Below are 24534 nucleotides of genomic sequence, written 5' to 3'. Positions count from 1 at the left end.
TAAATGAGGTCATTGGGGTGGGCCCTGATCCAATATGACCGATGTCCTTATAAGAGGAGATTAGGACATAGATGGATGTGAGGACCCCGGGAGAGGGTAATCATCTGCATGCCAAAGAGGGAGGCCAACCCTTCCAACACCTTGACCTTGGGCCTCCAGCCTCTTGGACCATGACAGAATAAATTTCTGTTGTTTAAGGCCCCCTGCCTGTGGCACTTTGTTATGGCAGCCTAGCAGATGACTACGCAGACATTTGTCCTGTGGATTTTCCCATGTTCTAGATTTGGCTGGGTTTAATGTATTCCGTCTCCTGTGTTTTTCCTGTGGATAGATCTGAAGGCTGGAATAGGTCCAGGTTTGAGTGTTGGTGTGCATACTTTGTGTGTACTTCCTATTACGTTACACCAGGAGGCATATGATGGCTGAATATCTCTTGTGGTGTTCAGATTGAGCAGTGGTTGTGAATGTTGTCAGCCTGATCCATCTATTATTCAGTTCCTTCCAGCCTCTCACTTAATGTCTTAAGGATTGATATTGAGGTCGATCATTTCACTGGGATTGTAAAATGATGATATTCTAATTCTGTCATTTCCTTTGCACTTATTTGTACAAAAAAAGAACTTTGCTTTAGGAAAAGCAGGTAAAATACTTGAATACTTCCCTTTCTTCCCACTTTTCAGAATATTGTGTTAGTTCTCTATCATTCTCCAAGATGACCAATGAGGCTTTTGTTTTTCTCCATCTTGGTATCATTATGAACTTGTGGGTTTTTACACTTTGGTGTATTTTAATCCACTGGAGTCATTCTTCCTTTCAGTGTTGGGATTGTCCTGTCTTTGGCCAGTGGACATCAGTCGTCTTGAAGAACTTCCTTGTTTCATGCTGGGGTCAGATATCCCGGGATTATCTTGCACGTGTCCTGACCGAGACTTGGCATCAGCTATTTCTCCAAGGGGCCCTGGTCCTCTGTGTGGAAAGCGACATCATGAGACCATAGTGTGGGCGCCATGGTGCTCATTGATGCTGTGGGTCGTTCTTCCTCAGCCTTTTCAGTGGACAGAGAAAAAATCGATTGTTTGAAGAAAATATCCATCATGGATTCATATTGATATTTCCAATTCTCATTTAACTTCTTCATTTCACGTTTGTGTTTTTTCTCTTCATACTGAAAATATTAGTTCCTAATGACATTAACATAATTGCAGTATTTTTCTCCACTTTGCTTTTTAAATCTATAACAGAGATCAATCTACAACACAAAATGGAGATCTTCTTCATTCCCTTGTCTGGCTGCCTGCAGATAAACTGGCTTGGTTTGCCCAGTCCCCCCGATAGATCGCAGGCTGTTCCCAGTCCCCCCGGTAGGTCGCAGGCTGTCCCCGTCTTTCGCTGTTTCAGTTAGTGCTGCAGTGCACAGCCTTGTGCACGTGTCATTTCTTGTTTCTCTAGTGTATCCTTGGGATGACTCCCGGAAGTGGGAGTGCTGGGCTAAAGGATAGGTTCTCGTGCAGTTTTGCCAGATGTTGCCAGATTCTTCTCGAGGGCCCTGTGCTGATTTGTATTCCCACCAGCACTGTGTGAGAGCCCCTGCTTCCCCGCAGCCCCGCCAACTGACTGTGCTCTCAAACTTTGAATTTTTGTCAGTTTATCAGTGATTTTTACTTTTCATTTCTCAGTTTAAAACATTACTTTTTAGAAGAAAAATAAGACATAGATATTTAAAATTTCACGACATGCCAGTACTCTACTTAAACATAAAACACATAAAAGCTGCATTATTGAGAGACTCTTTCTGTTTCAAAGGAAACCAAGCCATAGTACTAAATGGCAGGACTGGGACTCAACACCAGGCCGTGTGGCCCCAGAATCTGCACTAACCCCCGCCTCTCCTGCCTCCCCCGGCATGGACGTGCGACCGGGACACAGCACGATTCATAACGTGGCGGAGGCTGTCAGAGGCCCGTCGGAAGTAGGATGTAGACTGTTTTAAATGACTTCAGTGCTTGAAGGCGTGTTGCGTATGTTTCGTATTCAGGCAGTAGCTACTGTTGATTCATTCGTTTCTTTGATAAATATTTATTGAGCACCTACTGCATGCCAGGTACTGTGTTAGAAGCTGGGGACACAGTGGTGAAGAAGTTGCACAGGGTGTCCATCTCCGGGGTGGGTTTATCCTTCTAGACTCTCAAAAGAATGTTTTCTATAATTGGTTATTTTCATAAGGAATTTAATAACTATTTAAACCTTCCTGTGTAAAGGCATTAGCATAACACAGTTTTTAAGTGAAGTTCCTTAATTGTTTTTACTATTTCCTGCCTCCATTACCGTTTGTTCAGAGAAGAACTTCATGTTATTTGTCTGTTGTTGTCTCTGGATATAAGCATGCTGGCATTCTGACAGTGTTTATTTGCTGTTTTGTAGTTGATGTAGCATCCATTATAGTTTTTTTATGTATCTGGTAGTTATATAGAAATAAAATAATAAATGCAATGCTTCTGTCTTATCAAATGGTTGTCTGCGGTTAAAGGGCTTCCTGACCAATAGCCAGATGTCAATCTAATTTCTCGCTGTTAGTGGAACTGAATGCACTGTCTAATATTTTACCAACTGTGGAAAAGTTAGATGTAATCTGAGATTTAAATGTTTATGAGTATGAATTGCTATGATTTCCATCCATGGTTTTTAGAGTTTTTTCCCCATTTTTTATTGTTGTTAAAGTGTCAGCCCGTCCCCCTGTGATTTGTGTAATGTGTTTGAACACACACAGGACACATCCGGATTTCAGATCTTGGTTTAGCCGTGGAGATCCCAGAAGGGGAGACAACTCGAGGAAGAGTTGGAACAGTTGGCTACATGGGTGCGTAAAAGACCACTGCAGCGGTCCTTGTTTTCTCTCTAGATGTCCGAGTCCTCAGAACAGCGAGGAATGAAAATGCGAATGCACCTGGGGATCAGGTCTAAGCCATGGTAGATAAGCGGGGCGGGGGGTTGAAGTCTGTGCCCAGCCAGGGTTGGAAACTGCAGGAGTCTTGCAGTCCACCCTCCTCTTACAGACGGGCCTGCAGCCTGCGGAAGTCATGCAGCTGAGTGCAGGCAGGCAGGACAGGCCAGCAGGTCTCCGCACCCTCACGCTGCCACCCTCTGTACACTCTGGCCTTGCAGATCCCTTGGGAAATCGTTGTTCCCTGCTTATGCTGAAGCCTCTGTGAATGGGAGGCTCTGGGCTTGGGTCAGCTCCCGAGGAATAACCTCACAGCTCCTGGCCCAACAGCGCTAGCCGGACCCAGGGCTGGCCTCTGATGTGAGGGTGAATGAGGGCCTCTGCAGAGTTCTGCAGTACACCCCATGGCCCACTGTGTCTGCTGTCACCTGCTGCTGGGGGCCTTGACTATGTTGGGAATGGATGGCCAATACCCTTAGGGTGCCCATGGGCGTGGCTCTGCATGTTTGGAGGGTACACCCTCTTCAAGAGGCGGGGTCTTCCCTAGGGCACCATTTTCCCCATGTTAGTTACTCTGTGGCGATTCATTTCATGCTCTGTGAATAGTACAAACTGTTTCTGATAAGAGCTTTATTGAAATACAATTCTCATACCATAAAGTCCCCCAATCTGAAGCGTGCAGTTCAGTGCATTTCAGTCTGTTCGCAGCTGTGCAACTATCACCGTTGTCTAATTTCATCACCTCAAAAAAGAAACTGTGTTCCCATCAACGGTCACTCCCTGTTCCTCACCTGCCACCCCAGCCCTGCAGCCACGAGCCTCCTTTCTGTCTCCATGGACTTGTCTATCCTGCCTATTTCCTATACGTAGAATCGTACACTCTTTAGCCTTGTGTGTCTGGCTTCTTTTGCTTAACGTGTTTCCAGGGTTCATCCATGCTGTAACAAACATTAAATTTATAATGTGTTATTTGGAATTAGTTACAAGAAATTTTAAACCCCAAATTTAACTTAATTTATATTTCCTGTATTTGTTGTGTAGCTCCTGAAGTTATCAATAATGAAAACTATACATTTAGTCCTGATTGGTGGGGACTCGGCTGTCTGATATATGAAATGATTCAGGGACATTCTCCATTCAGAAAATTCAAAGAGAAAGTCAAACGGGACGAGGTAGAACGAAGAGCGACGAAGGATACTGAAGAGTATTCGGAGAAGTTTTCGGAGGACGCCAAGTCCATCTGCAGGATGGTGGGTCGGGCCCCGGGAGGCTGGGAATTACGCTCTGACTCGCTCTAGTCACTTTCACTGGCAGTTGGGAAAACCCAGCCGGCCTCCTGCTGGTCTTCAGCAGCCACTGCAGCGAGCGCTTGGGCTCAGGAGAGGCATCGAGAGGTCGCTTCCTGATGCCTCCTGACGCGGATGCCAATGGGGCTTCCTCTCCATTTGGACAGGACAGTAGGGAAAAGTTCCAGACACATCTGGAAAGTGACGTAATTTGGTTTCTGATCGATCAGAGCTAAGCAGATTGGAGTTCTTTGCTTTCTCAAAAGATGCTGCTGAAAGGGAAGAGCGTGCCAAGGTACGATCTGTCCTTTCAGAACACAGCTGAGCCTCACTTCACTGCCCAATTTCCTATGAAACTAAACAGAAAGCAGAAGCTTCAATGTATTTGAAACAGTAAGGTTTTTCTCTTCGCTTTAACTAGCTGCCAGAGACTCTAGTCATAACAGACACCCTGACTTGATGGTTGGCCATGTGCCTGCCACCTTCCTTGATGTATTAAGGACCCCACAAGGCCCCAGAGGCACAGGTTGGCCCCCATGTGCCCTCGGGGCTGGGCCGGTTTCTCTACTCCCTAGGGCCCAGACACTAAGGGAATGAGAGAAGCTCTCGCTGTCACTTACTTATCTTAAGCCAATACTTACCACTTTCCAAGCATGTTTTTTTCTTTCGTTTTCATTCAGCAAGGATTTATTGAGCATCTTCTATGGGACAGGCACTGTCCTCGGCACTGGGGATCCTGAGTAAAACAGACAAGAATCCCACCCTCCAGTGCTCTCATTCTACTGCAGGGGTGGCGGGAATCAACAGGAAACCAAACAAATGAGAAAGATGTGTGGACTCTGCAGGACAGGGAAGTGTGGAGGGGTCGGGAGTAGGGGGCAAAGAGGGGACAGAATAGGGCAGGAAGCAAGGGGCTGTGCCACTGACCTTGGGAGGCCATCACAGGGTTCCGAGGGGGTGACGTGCTGGGACTTGCCATCGCCAGGTGCTGGGAAGAGACTGGACAGGACAGAGGGAGGCCAGCTGGGGCTTTGCAGAGATTTAGGTGACAGTTGGGGGAGCTCAGACCTGGGTGGTGGCAGAGCTGGATGAGAGGTGGTCAGAGTCCAGATGGATGGGCAGGTAGCACCCTGCAGGATCTGTGATGTGGTGGATGTGTGGGGAGGTCCACACTGCTGCAGGGAAGGGAAGAAGAGCTGGGGCAAAGCCTAGTGATGGCTGGGAGGACAGGACCTGACGCCCAGTGGAGTGTGTGGACAGGAGATGTGGGGCAGGTGGGGCTTGTGAATGTTCTCTTGTGGCTTCTGTCCTCTTCGGTCATCAGCTACATGAGAGTAGGAGGGAGCCGTTGGAGGTATGAGGGAGGAGATGAGACTGAAGGGAGGTGGGAGTAATTCCTTGGCAGTGTCAGGGGCCTACATGGATGTAAAGGGAGGTGGTGGCCCTGATTGTGTGTCATGCTCCTGCCCCGCTCGGCGGGACAGTGCAGGCTTGGAACAGTCAGGGAGTTGGACTCGGCCAGCACTGTGGTTTCATTAAGCAAGTGTGAAGGAGCTGGGGCGAGGCAGCGGGGTTGGGGTGCGTGCAGAGGAGTGGCTGAATGATGGGGCCATGGAGTCTCAGTGGGCTACAGAGGAGAATGAGGCAAGGGCAGAGTCAGTAGATTACAGGGAGGTGTGAGCCGTAGCTTGTTGGAGTCAGGGCTCCTCCTTGCCAGAGCTAGAAAGACTAGGGCCGCACAGAGAGGAAGCTGCTTGAAATGCAGCAGACGTGGGTCTTGCTGGTCATGAAGAGTCTAGGCTGTGACCCAGGGAGACAGTGGCAGGGGCAGGGACAGAGTACCAGATCATTGGAGAAGAGGCCACAGAGAGGTGCGGACTGCATCCCCAAGAGGGCGTTGGAATCACCAGCAGTTACGCCTCACACTGAAGGATGTCAGTAACCATGGGAGTTGGTGTGGCTGGAGGAGAGTTGTTTCCCTTTCCTTGTGTCTGTATTAGAAGCAGTATGCGTTAGTGGCCTGTCATTGGGCAGTGGGCTCAGGCTGGCCCTTCTTCCAGCCACCTTGTTCTGCTTGGAGCTGACAGTGTTTAGTCAGCTGCTCCATATTTCATATCATTCTGCCCAAGCTGCTGTTCATGTTCAGTTGATAAATATTGACTGAGCGCTTGCTACACACAGCTCATTGGGCTGCCGAAATGTGAAGAGAGAAATAGAGCCTACCCCTCAGGAGCTCGCACTTTAATGTTAGGCCTAAGACAAATAAAAATAGCTATAATAGCAAAGCAGAATTTGGTGAGTGCCATAAACGAGATAGAAACAAGGGCTCAGCGGTTCTCAGGGTGAGGAAATGCCGTTCCGTTGGAGATGCTGGGAAAAGAAGGTGGTGTCTGAGTGAGGGCCAGTGCTATGACTCAGAGAACTGGCTGTGAGCTGGGGCTGAGGGTCGAGTCTCAGCTTCCCATGACGAGCTTACCTCTCTGGGCCTCAGGTTTCTTGTCTATAGAATGTGGATGGTAATAACTTCTACCTTTTAGGAGTGCTGGGACAATAAAATGAAAGAAGGCGTGTAAAGTGTTTAGTAACACAAAAATCCTCAGTAATTACTAAGAGGAGGAACCATGAGTTCTTAAAGAGTGGGTTAAATTCCAGCAAACAGGGATTGGAGGAAGGGCATCTCAAGATGCAAAGTTGATTTGAGCAGCAGGGCAACAGGCACAGTGAACATCTACGGGGACAGGGACGGTGGGCTGGGCCCCAGTGCCCAGAGCACTTGAAGGGGGCCTACAGATTCTGCAGGGCTCCACGCCCTCTCCGCCTGTTCCTTTGCCTGGCACCTGCTCCCAGTACGCTGTGCTCGTGTGCCCAGTGAGTGGCCCGAGCTGGATTTAAGATCAGAGTTTTGGGCTTGTGTAGGACAGAGAGAGGAAGGGAAGGAAAGAGAAAAAATCGGGTTTTTACAGTAAGCCAAACGGGAGGTCATAGTGACAGCTGACGTTTGGGTGCCTTTTTGTAATTTTCAGAGTTCTTTGACACACTGTCTCATCCAATCCTCACAATGGATTTCTAAGATGTTCTCATAGCCTCATAGTTGAAAAATTAAGACTTTGATTTTCATGACGTCCCATAGTCAATGGCAGCGGGCGAATCTGAGCCCAGGCTTTCTGACCACGGATCCAAGATTTTCCTCTGCCCTGTGCTGCCCGGTCAGGCCGTTGGACAGTGTGTGCTGGCACAGGCTGGATGATGGAGTCATGGAGTCCCTGAGGTGTCGGAATTGTATTTGGCATTACACTTAATTTTCAGATATGTTTTCAATAAACAAAGCATGCAAAGAGTAACTGCATTGAGCAGATCTTATTGAGCCCCTGTTCTGGCTACGGGCTGGGGATACAGCAGGCGTTCTCACAGCCCCTGCCTTCGGAAGCTTCAAGTCCTGCAGGACAGACTGGCACTAAGCAATTATCTGAGGGATGTACTCTCATTAGTGGTGACGGGTATCCTAAGGGACAAGTCGAGGATGCTCTGAGACAGGAAGGTGGAACCTGAGGGGTTTAGTAGGAGTCAGCCAGGCAAAGTTTTCTAGACAGAGGGCATAGCATGTGCACAGGCCCTGGGGCAGGCATGGCACCGCACTTTGAGGAAGCGAAAGAAGTGAGTGTGCGCTACTGCTGGAGCTCAGACGGTGAGGCTGTAGGGGCGGCGCAGAGAAGCTGAAACCAGAATGTGTTCTGGTCTTTGCCTGGGACTTTGATTTATATTCAGAAAAGCCACGGGTGCTGGCTGTGAGTCTAGGCCGGGGGTCAGCAAACTCCTCTGTGAGGGGCCAGATGTGAATATTTCTTAGGCTTTGCAGATCTCTTCCGCAGCTCTTCAACTCCACCGTTGTAGTGCGAGGGCGGCCACGGACAGCTGAACCATTGGGCCCGGCTGTGTTCCCAGGAAACCTTATTTACAAAATAGGCAGCTGGTGAGATGTGGCCCGTGGCTGCACCTCCCAGCCCCTGGTCTGGGCTATATTTTACAGGCCCAGAACTTTCCTGTGTGGCTTTGAGCACAGCCAAACCTTTTTGATTGATAATAATTGTGGAGGAAGGCTTATTTGAATTTGACAATTATAAATGTATAAGAAAGAAATACTTTTGAAAGAGATACTTTCTATTAATTTTAAGGATATACAATTTCTAGAACTAAGCTTGCTAAATTTTTGCCTCATCTGAGGTCCTTGGTGATTTAATGAATGCATTAAATGGTTTCTAATTATAACTTAGCAGTGAAATAGTATCTCAAAGGCAAAACTTTAGTTTCAACTCCTTTTTGAAGCATCACATTGTAGATTAGTAAAATCTGAATTAATGAGGTTTGGTTGATGCTTTGAAATTTCAGTGCCTTTTTTTATTTAGATGGAGGTGTTCTTTGCCACTCCTCATTCTTCGGTTATCATCATGGAGATTTTCTGAGTTTTCTTTTTTGGCATAGGAGCTTAAATTGACTCCATTTTTGCCTCTTACCCAGTTACTCACCAAGAACCCCAACCAACGCCTGGGCTGTAAGGGCGATGGGGCAGCTGGAGTAAAGGGACACCCTGTGTTCAAGAACATTAACTTCAAGAGGCTGGAAGCAAACATGTTAGACCCTCCTTTCTGTCCTGATGTGAGTATGCTGCCAGAAGAGCAGGAGGGGTCCAAGAAAGTGGGTCCACGTAACAGGGTTTTCAAGCAGATACAGAATCGCCTGGTGCAGCCTGGGTGTGGCTTCTGCCTTGTGGTGCCTCTCCGTCTGGTTCTTCCTCCCTCCCCTGCTCCCCACTTAGCCCCCAGACCGCTCACCACACCCCTTCTCACAGGCCTTCCTAGCAGCCCTCAGGCTTCCGAAGCCTGGTGTCTGGTGTGGGCCATCACCCGTGTCACTGTCCTGCCCAGAAACCTCAGCACCAGCTCACGATCTCCTCGGTGTGCCGTGTGGGGCCCTCTGTGCTACCAGGGCCCCTTTCTGATGTCAGTGCTGGCATGTGCTTCTTTAGTCGGGGAGGCACTTCCCCACCCTGTGACTCACCAGGTCCTGGCTCCACGCTGAGGGCCCTGGAGCGGTCCCTTGAGCCTCCCTGTGAGCATGTTGTGGCCCTCAAATGAGGTCATGTCCCCAGGTGCTTAGCACACGGCCCGGCACGTGTCAGTGCTTGGTGGGAACCCCAGCAGACGTCAGTTCCTGTTGATGAAAGCATAAATGTATGAACGCAACGGTCTGGACTCTACCCTTAACAATCTGCCACAGGCAGGTTATAGAAATGTGAAGATAAGATAAGTCTGCAGGGTATCATGGGAGTAGGATGTACAATTAAAATTTTTTAGTTGTATAATTCAGAACTTATGTTTATTTTATATTTATATATGTTATAGTAGTAACTTCTTCCTCTGAATTAGTTCACACACTGCATATTTATTGAATGCCTACTACCTGCCAGACACAGCTCCAGGTCTTAGGGCCACAGGGAGAGCGAGAAAACGAAGTCTGTGTTGCTGTGGGGCTCGCTCCGGCCTCAGCAATAGGCAGTGAAACAAATTACAAGATGCAGAAAACACTGGACAGCGATAGTGCATGGTCGGGACTGCAGATGGGCCATCTGGTCTCAAGAGCCTTCTTTCTGCCAGGCCCTGGGGGCTGCTTGGGGTCTGGAGCAGGGAAGAGAGGCCAAAGACAGTCTCTCTGGGGAGGGAGATATGACATCAGGTGTGTACTGAGAAGCGTGGAGCAGAGCCTGCCAGGCAGAGGCTCTGGGGCTGCTCTGGGTGTTCTGCTGAAATTAAGCAGAGGACCCCACGGGGGCCAGTTGACAGTAGATCTGATGGTAACAGGTCAGGCAGTTTCCTTTGAGTTGGGAAGCCCCTTCAGCCTGGGCTCAATACTTGCCAGCCTTGCCCTGCACTGTCTCCTGAGGGCAAGGCCTGCCAGTTGGCTTCCATTTCCCCACCTTGTGGTAATTGACTGAATGAATGACCACCACTTTCAGAGAAGTTCTGACCGGTGACCTACAGACATGACTTCTTTGATTATCACACTCATTGTCGTGTGCAAGTTCAGGCACGCAGGTAGAACATTTCTCAGAACTGCAGCGTGCCTCTTGCATTAGCATGGCCTGGCCTGGAGCTGCAGACTCCTGTGCCTTTTGGTCCTTATTCCCAGAAGTGCAGGCCGCCACCCTGGAGAGGGCAGCGACCTGGGCCTGGACATGCTCTGCCTGCTTGCCTGACTTCTTGCACCTGAGGACACCAGTGCCAGGGTGGGTGCTGCAGGCCTGGGCTCCTGTCCCAGAGTAGGGGGTCTGCTAACCCACAGAGTGGAGCGGGAGGGCTCAGGCATTTGCTGCCTGTGATGCCCCCCTCAGCTGGAGACCACTAGATGAGTTCTGACAGGACAGCGAGAAGCGGGGCCTGCCATTTTTCACTTAGACTTTATGCAGGGTGCTTACCGTGAAGGAAGCTGAGGGCTGGAGGCAGGGGTGAGAGTCCACAGCCGATGGTCGCCAGCCTTCTCCACAGCGTTCCAGCAAGATCACCCGTCCTCTCCCTTCTTGATCCCTGGCTCCTGACTGTAGTCCATCTTCCACTGCAGGAGAGAAGGGTGGGAGCCTCTGTGGGCCAGTGTCCACGGGGTCTGTGACTCTGAAAGTTCCCTGGAGGAAGGATTAGAAAATGCTGCAAATGAGGAACTCAGCAAAGAACAGGAACAGTAGGGGTGTTCGTGCATTGATTCACATGCATTGTATTCTTAGTAATTAAGGAAACGACGAAAGCGTCCTGTCATCTCACGATCGATGCCTCTTTGTTGTTGACGCACAGCCGCGTGCAATTTATTGTAAGGACGTCCTGGATATTGACCAGTTCTCCACGGTGAAAGGAGTCTACTTGGACACCACAGATGACACCTTCTACAGTCAGTTTGTTACGGGGTGTGTCTCCATCCCCTGGCAGAATGAGGTACTGCCCTTTCCAGCATAGCGGGTTTATACTAGCTAGAACAATGACAAAAAAAAGAACTATGTGTAGTGTGCATAATAAACAGTTTCTTCTTTAAAATATTGTTTTAGCTATTTTACATACACACAGATTTGCACACGCGCACGTGTGTGTGTGTGTGAGTGTGTTTGGAAGTGACATTTTGCATGGCCACTGCCACTGGTCCCTTCACAGAAGGTGGAGTCTGAGGGGGGCTTGCCCACCCTGGGTTCTGCTCCCTAAGCAGTGCTGGCTGACACCACGGTACCCACGGTAGTTAACTGTTTTGGGGGTATGCTCGAAAGAGGAGGTCAAGTTACTTCCCCCAAGAAGAGGTCAGGAAGCCGGGAAAGTAGGAATCGAGGGCGGGAACTGGAATGGCCCCAGAGCGCTGAGCACTGGTGCCAGGTGGGAGACGGCTGGCTGACGTCTTGGTGTCTCCCCACCACTCTCTGTCCTTCTCTTCTGTGGATGCAGATGATCGAATCAGAATGCTTCAAGGACATCAACGAAAGTGAGAATGGGGAAAATATGGCATTAGATCGAAAAGAGAAAACACATCAAGCACTTCCTAAATCAAAGAGAGGCTTCTTCTACAGACTCCTTGTAAGAGGGGTGAGGGTGTAAAGATGGTTTGTTCTTTTCTTTTTTCAATGTGTTATGTTACAAGAAATATTTCAGCAAGGTAAAAACTTTCTTTTCTTTTTTCAATGCAACTTATATAAGACATTGCACATAGTTTGAGCCAGCCATATGGTGCTATTTGAGCCCAGCCAGAAGAATCCTCACTGTGACGTTTGCTGTTGGTGTGAAGACTCTGTTCTGATCCAGAAAGAAGGCATGGCTTACCGACACTCAGTGACAGATCCCTCTGTCAATGACAAAGCATTCCAAGCTAGGCTCAGAACTCAGTGTCTTGTAGAACAACATTTATTATTTAAATTTCTATATTACACGTTCTGATTCTTACAGCTGTCATCTCATTGGCCCACTTTCACAGGGAAAGCCGATTCTCTTTTGAAAACGGAAGAGTGATTTGGAGAGACTTTTCTATAGTAGCATTAAATTTAGAAATTTTTTTTTCCAAGTGAAGTTTTTCTCCTTGGACCAGGGGATTATCCTGCTTTTGTACCCTGTCCATTCTCAAGGACTTTATTCAGAGGTTGTCCACTAACATTCTAATCCATCTTTTTTCATGTAAAAAAACAAGCCTTAGGTGGTAAACAGTTTTCAGAGTGCATTTACCGTGACGACATTTCCTCTGAGAACTAGGGGTTAGGCATGAATTACCCAGTCGCTCTCCCAGACAGCCTGTCTCTCAGTGCCAGTCGGTCCTGCTTGGAAATGCTCCTTACTCAGTTCCAACCGAGGAGGTGGAGCCATTCAGGGAAACCTACAGCAGATGGAATATGATCGTGCAGGGTGAAGCTGCTCCTCGCCACGGCACTGCTTAGAGCAAGAGCCAGAGAGCCTCACTGCCTCGATGCACTCCACTCTGGATGGGGTACATTATTTGGGTGTGCAAGAGGAAGTGTGGGAAGCAGAGCAAGTCTGAGATATTTTCTATGCGTGTGAATTGAGCATCCTCCACACTGAAGAAAATAAGAGAAAAATATTTAAGGGTTTTTCCCACCTTAAAGTTAGCACCCCCCAAAGTTGTTTTGTGTATATGTGAGGAAGATTGTTGCTGAGCTAACATCTGTGCCAATCCTCCCCTATTTTATGTTGGATGCCACCACAATGTGGCTTGATGAGCTGTGCTAGGTCTGTGCCGGGGATCCAAACCTGTGAACCCTGGGCCACTGAAGCAGAGTGTGTGAACTTAAGCACTACCCCACTGGGCCGGCCCCAGCACCCCCCAAAGTTTTTAAACTGTCTTGTGCACTTCAGGAAAGGTAAGGCAGCTTGCATTAGAAAAGTGACTGACCCAACCGTTGTGTTGTATGTTGCAGGGCTGCATTAACGCTAGCCCCAGTGAGAAGGAAGAGCTGCCCACGAGACTGTGACCACTCATTGCACAAAGCAGGACCCCAGTGCCAAGGAGCGTGAGCTTGCAGTTTCATCCTGTCTGTGAATTGCAATAAATAACGTGACACATCTTAAAATGTGCCTTTTGAGTTTGCAGATTTTTCCATGTTAATACCTAGATTGTCTTTTCACTAAAGCTGGATTGAAGAAAAAGCCACTTGAGGACGACTGTGATGCCCAGAAATCCACACCTTGCAGCGGGCACTCGAGCTCCATGTGTACCCACGGAGAGGGGAGGAGAGCAGGCTTGGGCATCAGCCCAACAGTGTCTGGAGCCAAGCGTCCTGTTCCTCACCTGGGAGTGTCCTCCAGTGCTCTGTGGGGGTGGAGGTGGGGGGAGCAGGTCAGGCACCCTTTCTCCAGGGCCACGGGGTTAGAAAGTCTTTGCCTGTTTACACTCATGTTGATGTCTACCATGCCTTACTTATAGATTCCACCTTCCTGAGGCATGCGTCTTCCTGTGTGCATGGCTTTGTGGCTAAGTTTTTTTTTTTTTGAGGAAGATTAGCCCTGAGCTAACTACTGCCAATCCTCCTCTTTTTGCTGAGGAAGACTGGCCCTGAGCTAACATCTGTGCCCATCTTCCTCTACTTTATATGTGGGACGCCTGCCACAGCATGGCTTTTGCCAAGCGGTGCCATGTCCACACCGGGGATACGAATCGGCAAACCCCGGGCCGCTGAAGTGGAACATGCAAACTTAACCGCTGCATGTGGCTAAATTTTGGCCTGGGCACTCCGATCTACCCTCGGAAAGAGGGTGTTTCCAGGACCTTGAGGTCAGGGCTTGGCTGTCAGGGGCTGCACACCCCAACTCTGAAGTGTGTTGGGAGGATTTCTATTACAGGGGCCTGGGATGCTCAGGGATTGTGCATGAGCCTCATGTTCTTAGAATTGGCATCAGGTGACTGAGTCAAAGGTGAAAGGCTGAGCCCAAGAAAACCTGGGCTTATGTTGTGGGTGAGGAGCCTACCCTTCAAGGCTCTGGCTGGCCCTTAGGGGTTCAGGAGCTTTCAAGAAAGGTTATGGAATGCCTGAGTTCCAAAGTTAACTCTTTCCTTCAGCCATTGCTACCAAGAGAGGGAGGTGGAGCCCCTAGCCTGAGGTGGACCTGTGGGTTTTGTTACCTGGGGAGGGACACTTGGACCCACGAGTGAGGGGCTGCCACAGGAAGTGCATGGACAAGTGATAAAGACCAAGGAGGGGCGCCAGGGGTTCTGCCTGGGGAGGGCACCAAGACTCCTCCACGGAGAAGACGCGAGGGGGAAGGAACCGCGAGCGCAGAGGCTCCCAGAGCTGGACGTGCTGGAGGACACCTCTCAGTCGGTGATGGCCTACGGCTGGGTGACTGGAGAGTGGGCCCGAGAGGCAGATTTGGGCTTTCCCGAGTCCCCATGCAGACGTGGCCTCCAGCAGGGGCTTCTCGGACAGGAGCAGTGGTGTTTGACAAGGTGAACGCTGGTTGAGGGGAGAGGCGGGAACCACCACCGGCAGATGCCCCCACTGTAGGTGTCCTTTAGCTTGCTAGGACCTTCTTGCTCCCTGGTGTGTGAGAAGCCAGGGCCAGCCTTCAGTGACTTCAACCAAACAGTAAGGACTTGGTCTGGATGCCAGGACACTGTCACATGCTGTGGAGAACGTGCCAGGGCAGTGCTGAGATCTCCCCACGAGGGCCGGGCTCGGTGTTGCTTTCCTGTGGGCAGTGTTGATACTGGCCCTGGTATCAGTTTCCCTACATTAAACCCAGCATATATGGGGTTAAAACCAAATACTCATCCCCTGCTTACTCGCTGGCTTCCTGGCTCCAGAATCCACTATTTGCCATGGAGACAGACAGCCAAGGACAAGCACCTGGACTCGATATCTCATCCTCTCTGCAAGTAGTCTCAAGGCCAAACAGGCTGGTGGAAAGACTCTGACCAGCAAGGCTATATGCTCCCCTGTCCCTCCCTAAAACTCCAAATAAAAACCCTTACTTTTAGCTTTTTGGGGAGTTTTGGATTTCACCGTTAGCTGCCTTTTTTCCTTGCTCAGTGCTGTGCAATAATATAATTCCTGCTTTCTTCCACTACACCTGGTGCCAGAGATTGGCTTGCTGCACAGCAGGTGAGCGAACTCACTTCAGGTTTGACATCAGTGTGTCCCCAAGCAGACGGCTCTGCCCTAGTAGTCACTGAGCCCAAAAGGTGCTTCCTGAGGTGTGGTTTGCAGCAGGGTGTTTATGAAATGATAGCAGCAAGACCAGCGTTCCAGAGGAAAATACCTCCCAGGGTGACGTCCAGTAAGTTGACAAGAAGTCCTTCCAGAGCCTTCTTTGTACTGGGGTGAGGGAATGGGGATGTTATCTTGGGGTCTGGGGCCTTTGTTTTAGGGGGATCAAAATAGCTTTGCTTTTCTTCTGATTGGGGCTTTCTAGGGTTGGCAGCCGCAATGAGACCCTGGCACCTCTGCTCTGCCTCATCCTCATCTCTAGAATCGTCTCTAGAATTGGGATGGCAGGAGTTCCTGCCTCATGAGGAGACTGAGAGGAAAGTGCGGTTTCCATAAAAGATTTAAAAGCAGAGTGTTTGGTCCATGATACCTCCTCAATAAATGTGTTACCAATGGTGGGAAAATGTGCTCATCATAAAAAATACAGGAAAATGTAAAGAAAATAAAAATCACCTTTATTGCTACCATCTGTTTATATCCTGAGTCCTCCAGACATTCTTCTCTATCAGTGTAGACACTCGGGGTGGGGTGCACGTGTTTACCTCCCATCCCTTCTGGGGGACCCTCCTGCCTTCTGCTGTAGATTATCTGGTAGGGCTGGCGAGGGCCAGGCTGGGCTGAGGACCAGATTTCCCTCGGCCAGTCACAGGGTGTGGAGGCTGGGCATGCAGACACCACCTGCCTGCAGAGCCAAGTGTGAGGAGGAAGCCAGATGGATGCAGGGAGGGCCAGAGCCTGAGGGGTCATTCGCACCCCTAGGGCACAGCTGTAGGAACCAACAGAGTCCTGTTTTCTTTTTTCTTGTTTTTCCTTTTTCTTAAGCTATCTGGGTTGTCTCCATGCCCAACTGAGAAAGCCTTGACTGAGACAACAAATCTCAGTAAGGATTTTTACAGACTATTTGGTAAATTAACATATTGAACATATTTTTTTCTTTCTGATTATATGCAAGCATATAGGGGCCAGCCTAGTGGTGCAGTGGTTAAGTTTGCACATTCCGCTTTGGTGGCCCTGGGTTCGCTGGTTTGGTTCCTGGGTGCAGACGTGGACGCACCACTTGTTAAGCCATGCTGTGGCAGGCATCCCACATATAAAGTAGAGGAAGATGGGCACGGATGTTAGCTCAGGGCCAGTATGTCTCAGCAAAAAAAAAAAAAAGAGGAGGATTGGCGGCAGATGTTAGCTCAGGGCTAATCTTCCTCAAAAAAAAAAAAAAAAAATAAGCAAGCAAATATTAAAGAGAATTTTAAAATTAAAAAGAGTATACAATGAAAAATTCATCTTTAATATCAGCCACTGTCCAATGATAATCCCTATATTTTATTACATATTTATATAATTTATAGTTATTTCTTGCCATGTTATTTAAATATATCTGGCTACTTAATCTTTTATCGCACATTTAGGCCATCATTTATTCAAACAATCCAAACAAATGTTGCTTCTGGTTTTCTTGTTGTTATAAATATCAATGGGATGGACATCTCTGCGCCTCCTTCTCTGTGCACACACCTGACAATATTTCTAGGGCAGATCCCCAGCAGGGGGCGCCCTGGGAAAAGTGCATGAACAGTTGATGAAAATGTTACAAGAAAAGCTACAACAGTTAAAAGTGGTTATGTCTGGAAAGCAGTCCCACTGGGACGGGCAGAAATGAGGCAGAGGAATGCGGCTTTCTTTATAAGCACTGTGTTTGACTCTTTGTGTTGACCATGTTTATGTATTCTTAACATAAAAATAAACATCACGTTATAAAAATTACTTGCTTTTTTCCCCAAATAAAGCACAATTATGCACTAAAAAAGATGTATGAACATTTTTAAAGAATGTGTATTATATGCCTATATGAACAAATTGCCCTTCTGAAAATTTTTCACAATTTTCCCCTCTCGCCAAAAATGAGTAACGGTTCCCTGTTAAAGTTTCACCAAAAACTAGGTTTTTCTTTTGGTGAACAGTTTCACTAGAAACTAGGTATTTCTTTTTCTTTCTTTTTTTTGTGATAAAATAAACATAAAATTTCCCATCTTAACCATTTTTACACGTACAGTTCAGTGGCATTACATAGATTCACAGTGTTGAGCAGCTGTCACCACCATCCATCCCCATAACTTTGCATCTTATAAAACTGACACCCTATCGCCATGAAACAGTAACTCTGCATCACTTCCACCCCCACCCTCCGCCCCTGGCAACCACCATTCTACTTTCTGTCTCTATGGATGTGACTAGTCTAGGGACCTCATATAAATGGCCTCATACAGCATTTGTCCTTTTGTAACTGGCTTATTTCACTTAGCATAATGTCCTTAAGGTTCATCCATGTTGTAGCATATTGCAGAATTTCCTTCAAGACCGAATAATATGTTAGTGTATGGATGGACCACATTTTGCTTATCCATTCATCCACTGAGGGGCACTTGGGTTGCTTCCACGTTTTAGCTATCGTGATTAATGCTGCTATGAACATGGGTGCACGATATCTCATTGAGACCCTGCTTTCAATTCTTTTGGGTGTATACCCAGAAGTGGAATTGCTGGGTCATATGGTAATACAGGCCAGCCCTGGTGGTCTGTTGACTAAGATTTGGTGCTCTCACGGTCGTGGCCTGGTTTCACTTCCCAGTCAGGGAGCCACAACATCCATCTGTTGTCATACCGTGGCTGCTGCATGTTGCTGTGATGCTGAAAGCTATGCTACCAGTATCTCAAATACCAGCAGGGTCACCGTGGTGAAGAAGTTTCTGCAGAGCTTCTAGGCTAAGACAGAATAGGAAGAAGGACCTGGCCACCCACTTCCGAAACAATTGGCCATGAAAACCCTATGAATAGCAGCAGAGCATTGTCTGATATGGCACTGGAAGGTGGCAGGATGGTGCAAAAAGACTGGGCAGGGTTCTGCTCTGCTGTACACAGGGTCACTAGGAGTCAGAATCCACCTGATGGCACTAACAACAACAATAAACATGGTAATTCTATTTTTAATATTTTGAGGAACTGCCACACCATTTTCCACAGCGGCGGCACCATTTCACGTTTCTACCAGCAGTGCACAAGGGTTCAAATTTCTCCACGTCCTCCTGAGCATGTCATTTTTAATGGCCTTTTGGCATTATTCCAACTTTTTTTTTTTTGAGGAAGATTAGCCCTGCGCTAACTGCTGCCAATCCTCTTCTCCTCTTTTCACTGAGGAAAACTGGCCCTGAGCTCACATCCGTGCCCATCTTCCTCTACTTTATACGTGGGACGCCTACCACAGCATGGCGTGCCAAGTGGTGCCATGTCCGCACCCGGGATCTGAACCGGCGAACCCTGGGCCGCCAAAGCGGAACGTGTGCATTTAACTACTACACCACCAGGTCAGCCCCTATTCCAACGTTTAAAAATACTGTTTCTACCAATTCCCTATTGTTGAACACTTATGCTGTTTCATCTTTTTTATATTATTATTGCTTTAATTAACATCTTTGTATCTCCATGTTTGAATGCTTATCTAATACTGTCCTTAGAGTAAGGCTCCGTAAGTATATGCTAAATGGGTCACATACTTAAGTCTTTTCACGGACCTTGCCAAACTACTCTTCAGAAAAGTCATACGCATTTGTTAGAACTGGCAGTTAACGGAAGTCTTTGTTTCCGTGTGTCCTTACCAATCCTGGTTAGTACTCCCTTTACCCTTTACTCACTTACTGAATCACGAGTCTACTATTTTTATAAATTGTACACACCTCACCCTGGAGCCTTACAGCCAGGACTTTGTGGATTCTGGGCACGGTGTGTAATTAAATGTCACCTGGAGTCAAACATCTCTCTTCCTGGGTCTGTGCTTTATCATCTGTAAAGTGAAGCATGTGGAGTGACAAAGCTTTCCCTTTGGCTCATTCTCTGAAGTCTCAAACTTTCCTTCTCTGATGCCCTGACTTTGAATTCAGCCCATCTCAGAGCCCCTCTGCTCAGGCAGGTTCTGGCCCCTTTCTCTTCTGCTTTGCTGTGTTGCCCCTCTTAAGTGACCCTAGTGAAATTCTTAGACACTGCTCTTTATCGTTAGAACAAATGCTTATTGTTTTCCATCACATTTCTTTCCCTTCTCTTTCGGAAGATGAGCCCAGGGTAGAGCCTGCGCTGTGTGGTGGGGGGGCTGTGCTTCCGCTTGATGTATGTCATGCCTGTCACTTGGAGGGCCAAACAGCGCTGCACGTCACCATTTTAAACAGGAAGGAGCTTTTCCAGTCCTGATCTTCTAATAAGGAAACAACTGAGCTTTAAAGTTTTTGCTCAGGAAAGAACATAGCTCTCCCACTGGATAGATAATGGAAATATATGAAAAACTGACTCAAACAACAATGCTTATTATGCTCAAGGAGAAAACTTGCAAAGCTTGAAAATTTTGGCCAGGAACTACAAAATATAAAAAGTGACACAGCATACTTTAGAAAGAGTTAAGTATAAATTCTAGGACTGAAAACTACAAAATTTTAGGACTTAATGCTTAAATAGGAAGTTTAACAACAGTGGAATCAGCCAAACAGAGAAGCAGTAAAATAAGTCAGATGAAACTATCCAGAATAAAGCACCAAGATGCCAAAAAAAAAGGAAAATGGAAGATAGGATATGAAAATATCTACTCTACATTTACATGGAGCACCAGGAAGAGAGAAGAGGAAGGGAGAGCAGCAATGTTGTGACAGAATGACTGAGAGGTTTCCAAACATGAAAGCCACCAATCCACAGATTCAAAACCCAACTAATCCCAAGCAGATTAAATGAAGAGAAATCCTACTGTTAAATCAAGCCAGGACACCACAAACAACTCACGGTACAGGCAGAAACCGGAGTTAACGAGAAACTTAGAGGCAGAGGGTCCTTAGAAGCAGTGCCTGTCTCCCAAGCTCTCGTCATCCCATGGAGAGTTGTGTTAGCTCCAGGCCCAGCTGGTTCCACCACAGGCAGTACCCAGGAGAGAGACCTTGCTCCCTGTCATTCTGTGTATTTATAGGGGGACTGGAAGGGAACAGGGAGCTCCTGGCCAAGCATGCAGCAATGGCAGATTTCAGTCTGTGGGGAGTGGCTTTGCTGGTGAAAAGAACGTCCTCATCCTAGACACCTTTCACCAGGGGAGCTTCATCCACAACTTCCAGAACTGGTATCGGCCAGCCTTTTGAGCTCTTCCTGCTGCGCAGCCTCCTGCTAGATCACTGAACAGGATCCCCAGGGTCATCCTGTAACAAGTTGACTGGTTTCTTCCTACACACTCAGGCACGGCACAGTTAAACTACAGGGAGCCAAAGGCACGGGGAAATCTTACAAGCAGCCAGAGGGGGGAAAAAGACACACCGCCTTCAAATGAGCAACCATTAAATCAACAACTGACTTCCCAACAGCAAGAATGAAAAGCGGAAGACAGCGATGTCCAGATCTTCACTCTGCTGACAGAAAGTATCTGCCAGCCTAGAATTCTACACCCAACCGAAAATCCATAAGAATGAAGGTAAAATAAAGACAGTTTTAGATAAACTGAAACTGAGAGATTTCAGCAATAGAAGATCCAGTAAGAGAAATTCTAAAGAGTGTCTTCCAGGCAAAAGAAAATGATCCCAGATGGGAAATCAGAAACATAGGAAAGAATGAAGAGTAATAAAAATGATAAATTTAGGAGTCAACTTAAACAAATGTTGACCATTCAAAACAACAATTACTGTCTTTTGCAATATGTGTGTGTATTTATGTAGAACTCAAATATATGGCAATAATACCCTCTAAATTGGGAGGAACCCTCAGCAGGGACTGGCAGGGGCCCACCAAATTGCCTCAGGAGCTACCTGCCTACTCATCTCATTCCTCTGGCTCCGCTTCGAATTCTCTTCTTTTTCCTGCCCAAGCCTCACCCGCCATCGACTCCCACCTGGTTTTGGATTCAGGGCAGGTGCCAGCCCCCTAGCTGGAGTGTCCCTCATTTGTGGGGGTGGGGGACGCGTGTCGGGCTGCTTTAAATATCTCCCTCTCTTCCTGGGCAGGGCCAGTCACAAATGTGGTGCTCAGCTTTCATTTTCAGCTCCTCACCCAAACTTATCCTTTTACATTTTTCCCCCCCGAATAGTGCATGCTCATTGCTGAAGATCTGAAAACTACAGAAAAGCACACAGATTAAGATATAAATCCCCTGTGCCCAGAGAGAGTCACTGTTACAGAGCTGGTGACAGGTCCCTTTTCTATGTGTGTGTGGTTTTCTCTCCTTAAAATAAAAGAGGGGGGATCACACTACACACAGTAGTGCAATTGCTAACGCACTGCACACCTGTTCCCATGTCACAACTGCTCTTCAAATGACTGCACAGTTCTCTGTCATGTGGATGCATCACGATTCACGTACCCATCTCCTTCTGTCCAGCATTTACATTGTTCCCATTTTTTTGTCCTCAGTGTTGCTGTGATGAATGACCATCCTCACACACACGATTATCTTCCTAGGGTAAGTCACTGGAAGTGTCTTTGCTGTTCAGGGACTGTGCCCATTTCTAAGGCTTTAGAATTATATTTCTCTCTCACAGATTTCCATCTGTGAGAGATCCAGGGATGGGCAAGTCAGGCTGGAATGGCAGCTCCACTCAGTCATCTGGGCCTTGCCTTCTTCCAGCTCCATTATCCCAGAATGTGGCTTGCATCCTCATGACCCAAAATAACTGCTCAAGTGCCAACCTACACATCCCCATTCCAGGCAGCAGGAAGAAGATAGGTGTATCTCTTCCTTTATAAGGAGACTTTCTAGAACACACATCGTTTCTGCTTCCATCTCATCAGCCAGAACTTATTTAAACACATGGCTACAGCCAGCTAAAAGGAAGGATGGGGAATGAACTATTTTAACTAAGTGGAAAAGTACTCAGAAAAAAACTGAGGTCCTATCAGAGTGGCTATTAGGAGACAATTCACTACTTATTGTTATGGGCTGAATTGAGTGCCCCCAATTCATATGCTGAAGTGTCACCTCAGAATGTGACTATATTTGGAGATGGGGTCCTTAAGGAGGCAATTAAAGTAAAATGAGGTCATTAGGGTGTGCCCTGATCCAATGGCTGGTGTGCTTATAAGAAGAGGGTGAGATTAGGACAGACACACACAGAGGGATGACCATACGAGGACAGTGGGAGGAGACAGCCGTCTACAACCCAAGGGGAGAGCCTCAGGAGAAACAACCCTGCTGAGACCTTATCTCGGGCTTCCAGTCTCCAGAAGTGAGAGAATCAGCTTCTGTCACTTAAGCCCCCAGGTCTGCGGGTCTTTGTTATTGCAGCCCTAGAGAACTAATACTTACCTACTGCTGTGTAACCAATCACACCGGGCTTACCAACACACAGTTAGGATCTCCCAGTTGCTGTGGGCCAGGAATCTAGGCACAGCTTAACTGGGCCCTTCACTTCTGGATTTCTTGAAAGCCTGCAATCAAGTACCAGCTGCCTCTCACCTGAAGCTGGACTGAGGAGGGATCCGCTGCCAAGCTCGTGTGGTGTAGGCAGGATTCAGTTCTTTGTGGCTGTTGGGTTGAGAGCCTCTGATGCTCACTGGCTGTTGGCCATGTGGGCCTCTGCAACATGGCAGCTTGCTTCACGAATATGTGCGAGCCAAGAAGGTAACAGAGGTCCATCCCATCCCCTTTGCTTTCTTAGGTTGAGTAGAAGCCGGCCACCAGGTAGCCCACACTCAGGGGGAGGGGACTACACAAGGGTGTGAACACCGGAGGGGTCATTGGGTCATCTTAGAAGGCTGTGCACCCCAGCACCTGACGCCTGGAGCCCTGCCATCACAGCCTGCCCTGCGTGGAGGCTGGCTCATGGTCTGGCTCCCATGGAAGAGGGCCTTTGTTAACAGGGAATCACAACCTCAAGGCTGGAGACATGTTTCTATGCAGTCTTTCCCCTGAAGAGGGGACGCTGCTGTCCTCTTGGGGACAATGCTTTTTGTGGTGATGCTGGGTTTCCATTTACCTGGCGCTTTGGGACAAATGAGAGGGCTCTGAGAGAAGGTGGAGATGCGGCTTGTGGGCCAGAACAGCGTGCAGCCCTAAGCAGGCTCTGGAGGGTCCATCACTACCTGCATCACCTAACCCAGGTGGCTCTCTCTGAGGCCAATCCACTCTCTGTCCTGCGGGTGGGATAGCTGTCCTCGGATGCCGGCCCCCGCAACCCTGGCCCCCATCCTCTGTGCCCCTCTGCTGGCTCACCTCCCTCCCTCTAGGCGGTGAGGCTCTGGAGATCGGGACCCTGCCACTGCCAGCCTGCCCCACCCTACGCAGGAGGTGCCCATAAGCCTTTGTGGATCAGGGGTCCTCTCCCCTGGAGGGGAGCCCCTTGGTCGGAAAGTCATTCCTGTGGGGGGGCGTCTTGGGGTCAAAGCACTTCTCACTGCACAGCCACAGCCTCTCCGGGCACCGTGCCTGCCGCTCTCCTCCCCTCCCCCTCGGGCTGCAACCTCTGGGAGGTGCAGGCCCCCGGCCTCCAGGACCCCTCTCCTCTCTGGGGGGCCACACCTGGGCTCCCGCCCCAAAGGACCAATGCCGCAGGTCTTCGCCAACCGTAGGATCCTCCGGTTCTGTGCAGGGCGCACTCGCTTCCCGCTTGCTCCTTGCATGCAGTGTCCCGACTCGCTCCCCGCAGGGCTGTCCAAGGGAGCCCGTCCCTCGGCCCGGCCGCTGGGTGGGCAGGCGCGCCCCGCGGGGGTCCCCGGCTCTCGGCCCACGGCGGGCACTGCCTGCGACCCCAGGCGTCGGCCAGGGGCTCCTTTCGAACGGGGGCTGCTCCCTGGGAGGTCTCCTTCTCCGCTGCGCCCCGATCCTTACCTCCTCAGCGTCGCGCCTCCTTCCGGTAGCTTCTCTCCCTCTTTTCCCTCAACGCCTTCCCCTCCCATGTCCCGCAGCGCCTGCAACCCAGCCGCTCACCGCCCCGCTCCGCCCCGCCCCTACCGGCTGCGCCCCGCCCCCACTGCCGGGCCCCTTCCCCGCCCCGCCCCGCCCCTTCCCCGCCCCCGCCCCGCCCCCTATCACTGCGCCACGCCCCCTTCCCCGCCCCCTATCGCTGCGC

General features: G+C 48.9%; 1 protein-coding gene and 1 long non-coding RNA gene across 10 annotated transcripts in view; one reads left to right on the top strand and one right to left on the bottom strand.

Annotated features, from left to right (window-relative positions):
• Positions 1-13331, top strand: part of GRK4 (G protein-coupled receptor kinase 4) — a 134293-nt gene extending 120962 nt beyond the window's left edge. For 3 of the 6 annotated variants that reach the window (XM_023638478.2, XM_023638481.2, XM_070264036.1), the window contains 6 exons: positions 2768-2857; positions 3983-4191; positions 8743-8880; positions 11067-11204; positions 11700-11837; positions 13175-13331. In XM_023638478.2, the coding sequence (XP_023494246.2) occupies positions 2768-2857; positions 3983-4191; positions 8743-8880; positions 11067-11204; positions 11700-11837; positions 13175-13228 (767 nt within the window). In that variant the 3' untranslated portion in view covers positions 13229-13331. The remainder of the gene's footprint in view (positions 1-2767; positions 2858-3982; positions 4192-8742; positions 8881-11066; positions 11205-11699; positions 11838-13174) is intronic. The other 3 variants (XM_023638479.2, XM_070264035.1, XM_023638482.2) reach the window with 3 other exon arrangements.
• On the bottom strand, positions 3555-24408 carry LOC106783011 (uncharacterized). 4 transcript variants are annotated; one of them, XR_011437638.1, is made up of 8 exons: positions 24294-24408; positions 22923-23042; positions 11037-11239; positions 10697-10900; positions 9283-9435; positions 5155-8174; positions 4869-4963; positions 3555-4583 (listed from the first exon to the last, which is right to left on the bottom strand). It is a non-coding gene; the product is annotated as an uncharacterized lncRNA (long non-coding RNA). The 4 variants fall into 4 exon arrangements; XR_011437637.1 differs by lacking the exon at positions 11037-11239 and having other exon boundaries at positions 24294-24403; XR_011437636.1 differs by lacking the exon at positions 11037-11239 and having other exon boundaries at positions 22923-23448; positions 24294-24355.
• Between the last annotated feature and the right edge of the window lie 126 nt (positions 24409-24534).

Source organism: Equus caballus, chromosome 3 (genome assembly GCF_041296265.1).
Source record: "Equus caballus isolate H_3958 breed thoroughbred chromosome 3, TB-T2T, whole genome shotgun sequence".
Classification (NCBI taxonomy): Eukaryota; Metazoa; Chordata; class Mammalia; order Perissodactyla; family Equidae; genus Equus; species Equus caballus.
Note: the sequence above shows the minus strand (reverse complement) of the source record. Positions and strands in the feature narration are given on the sequence as shown.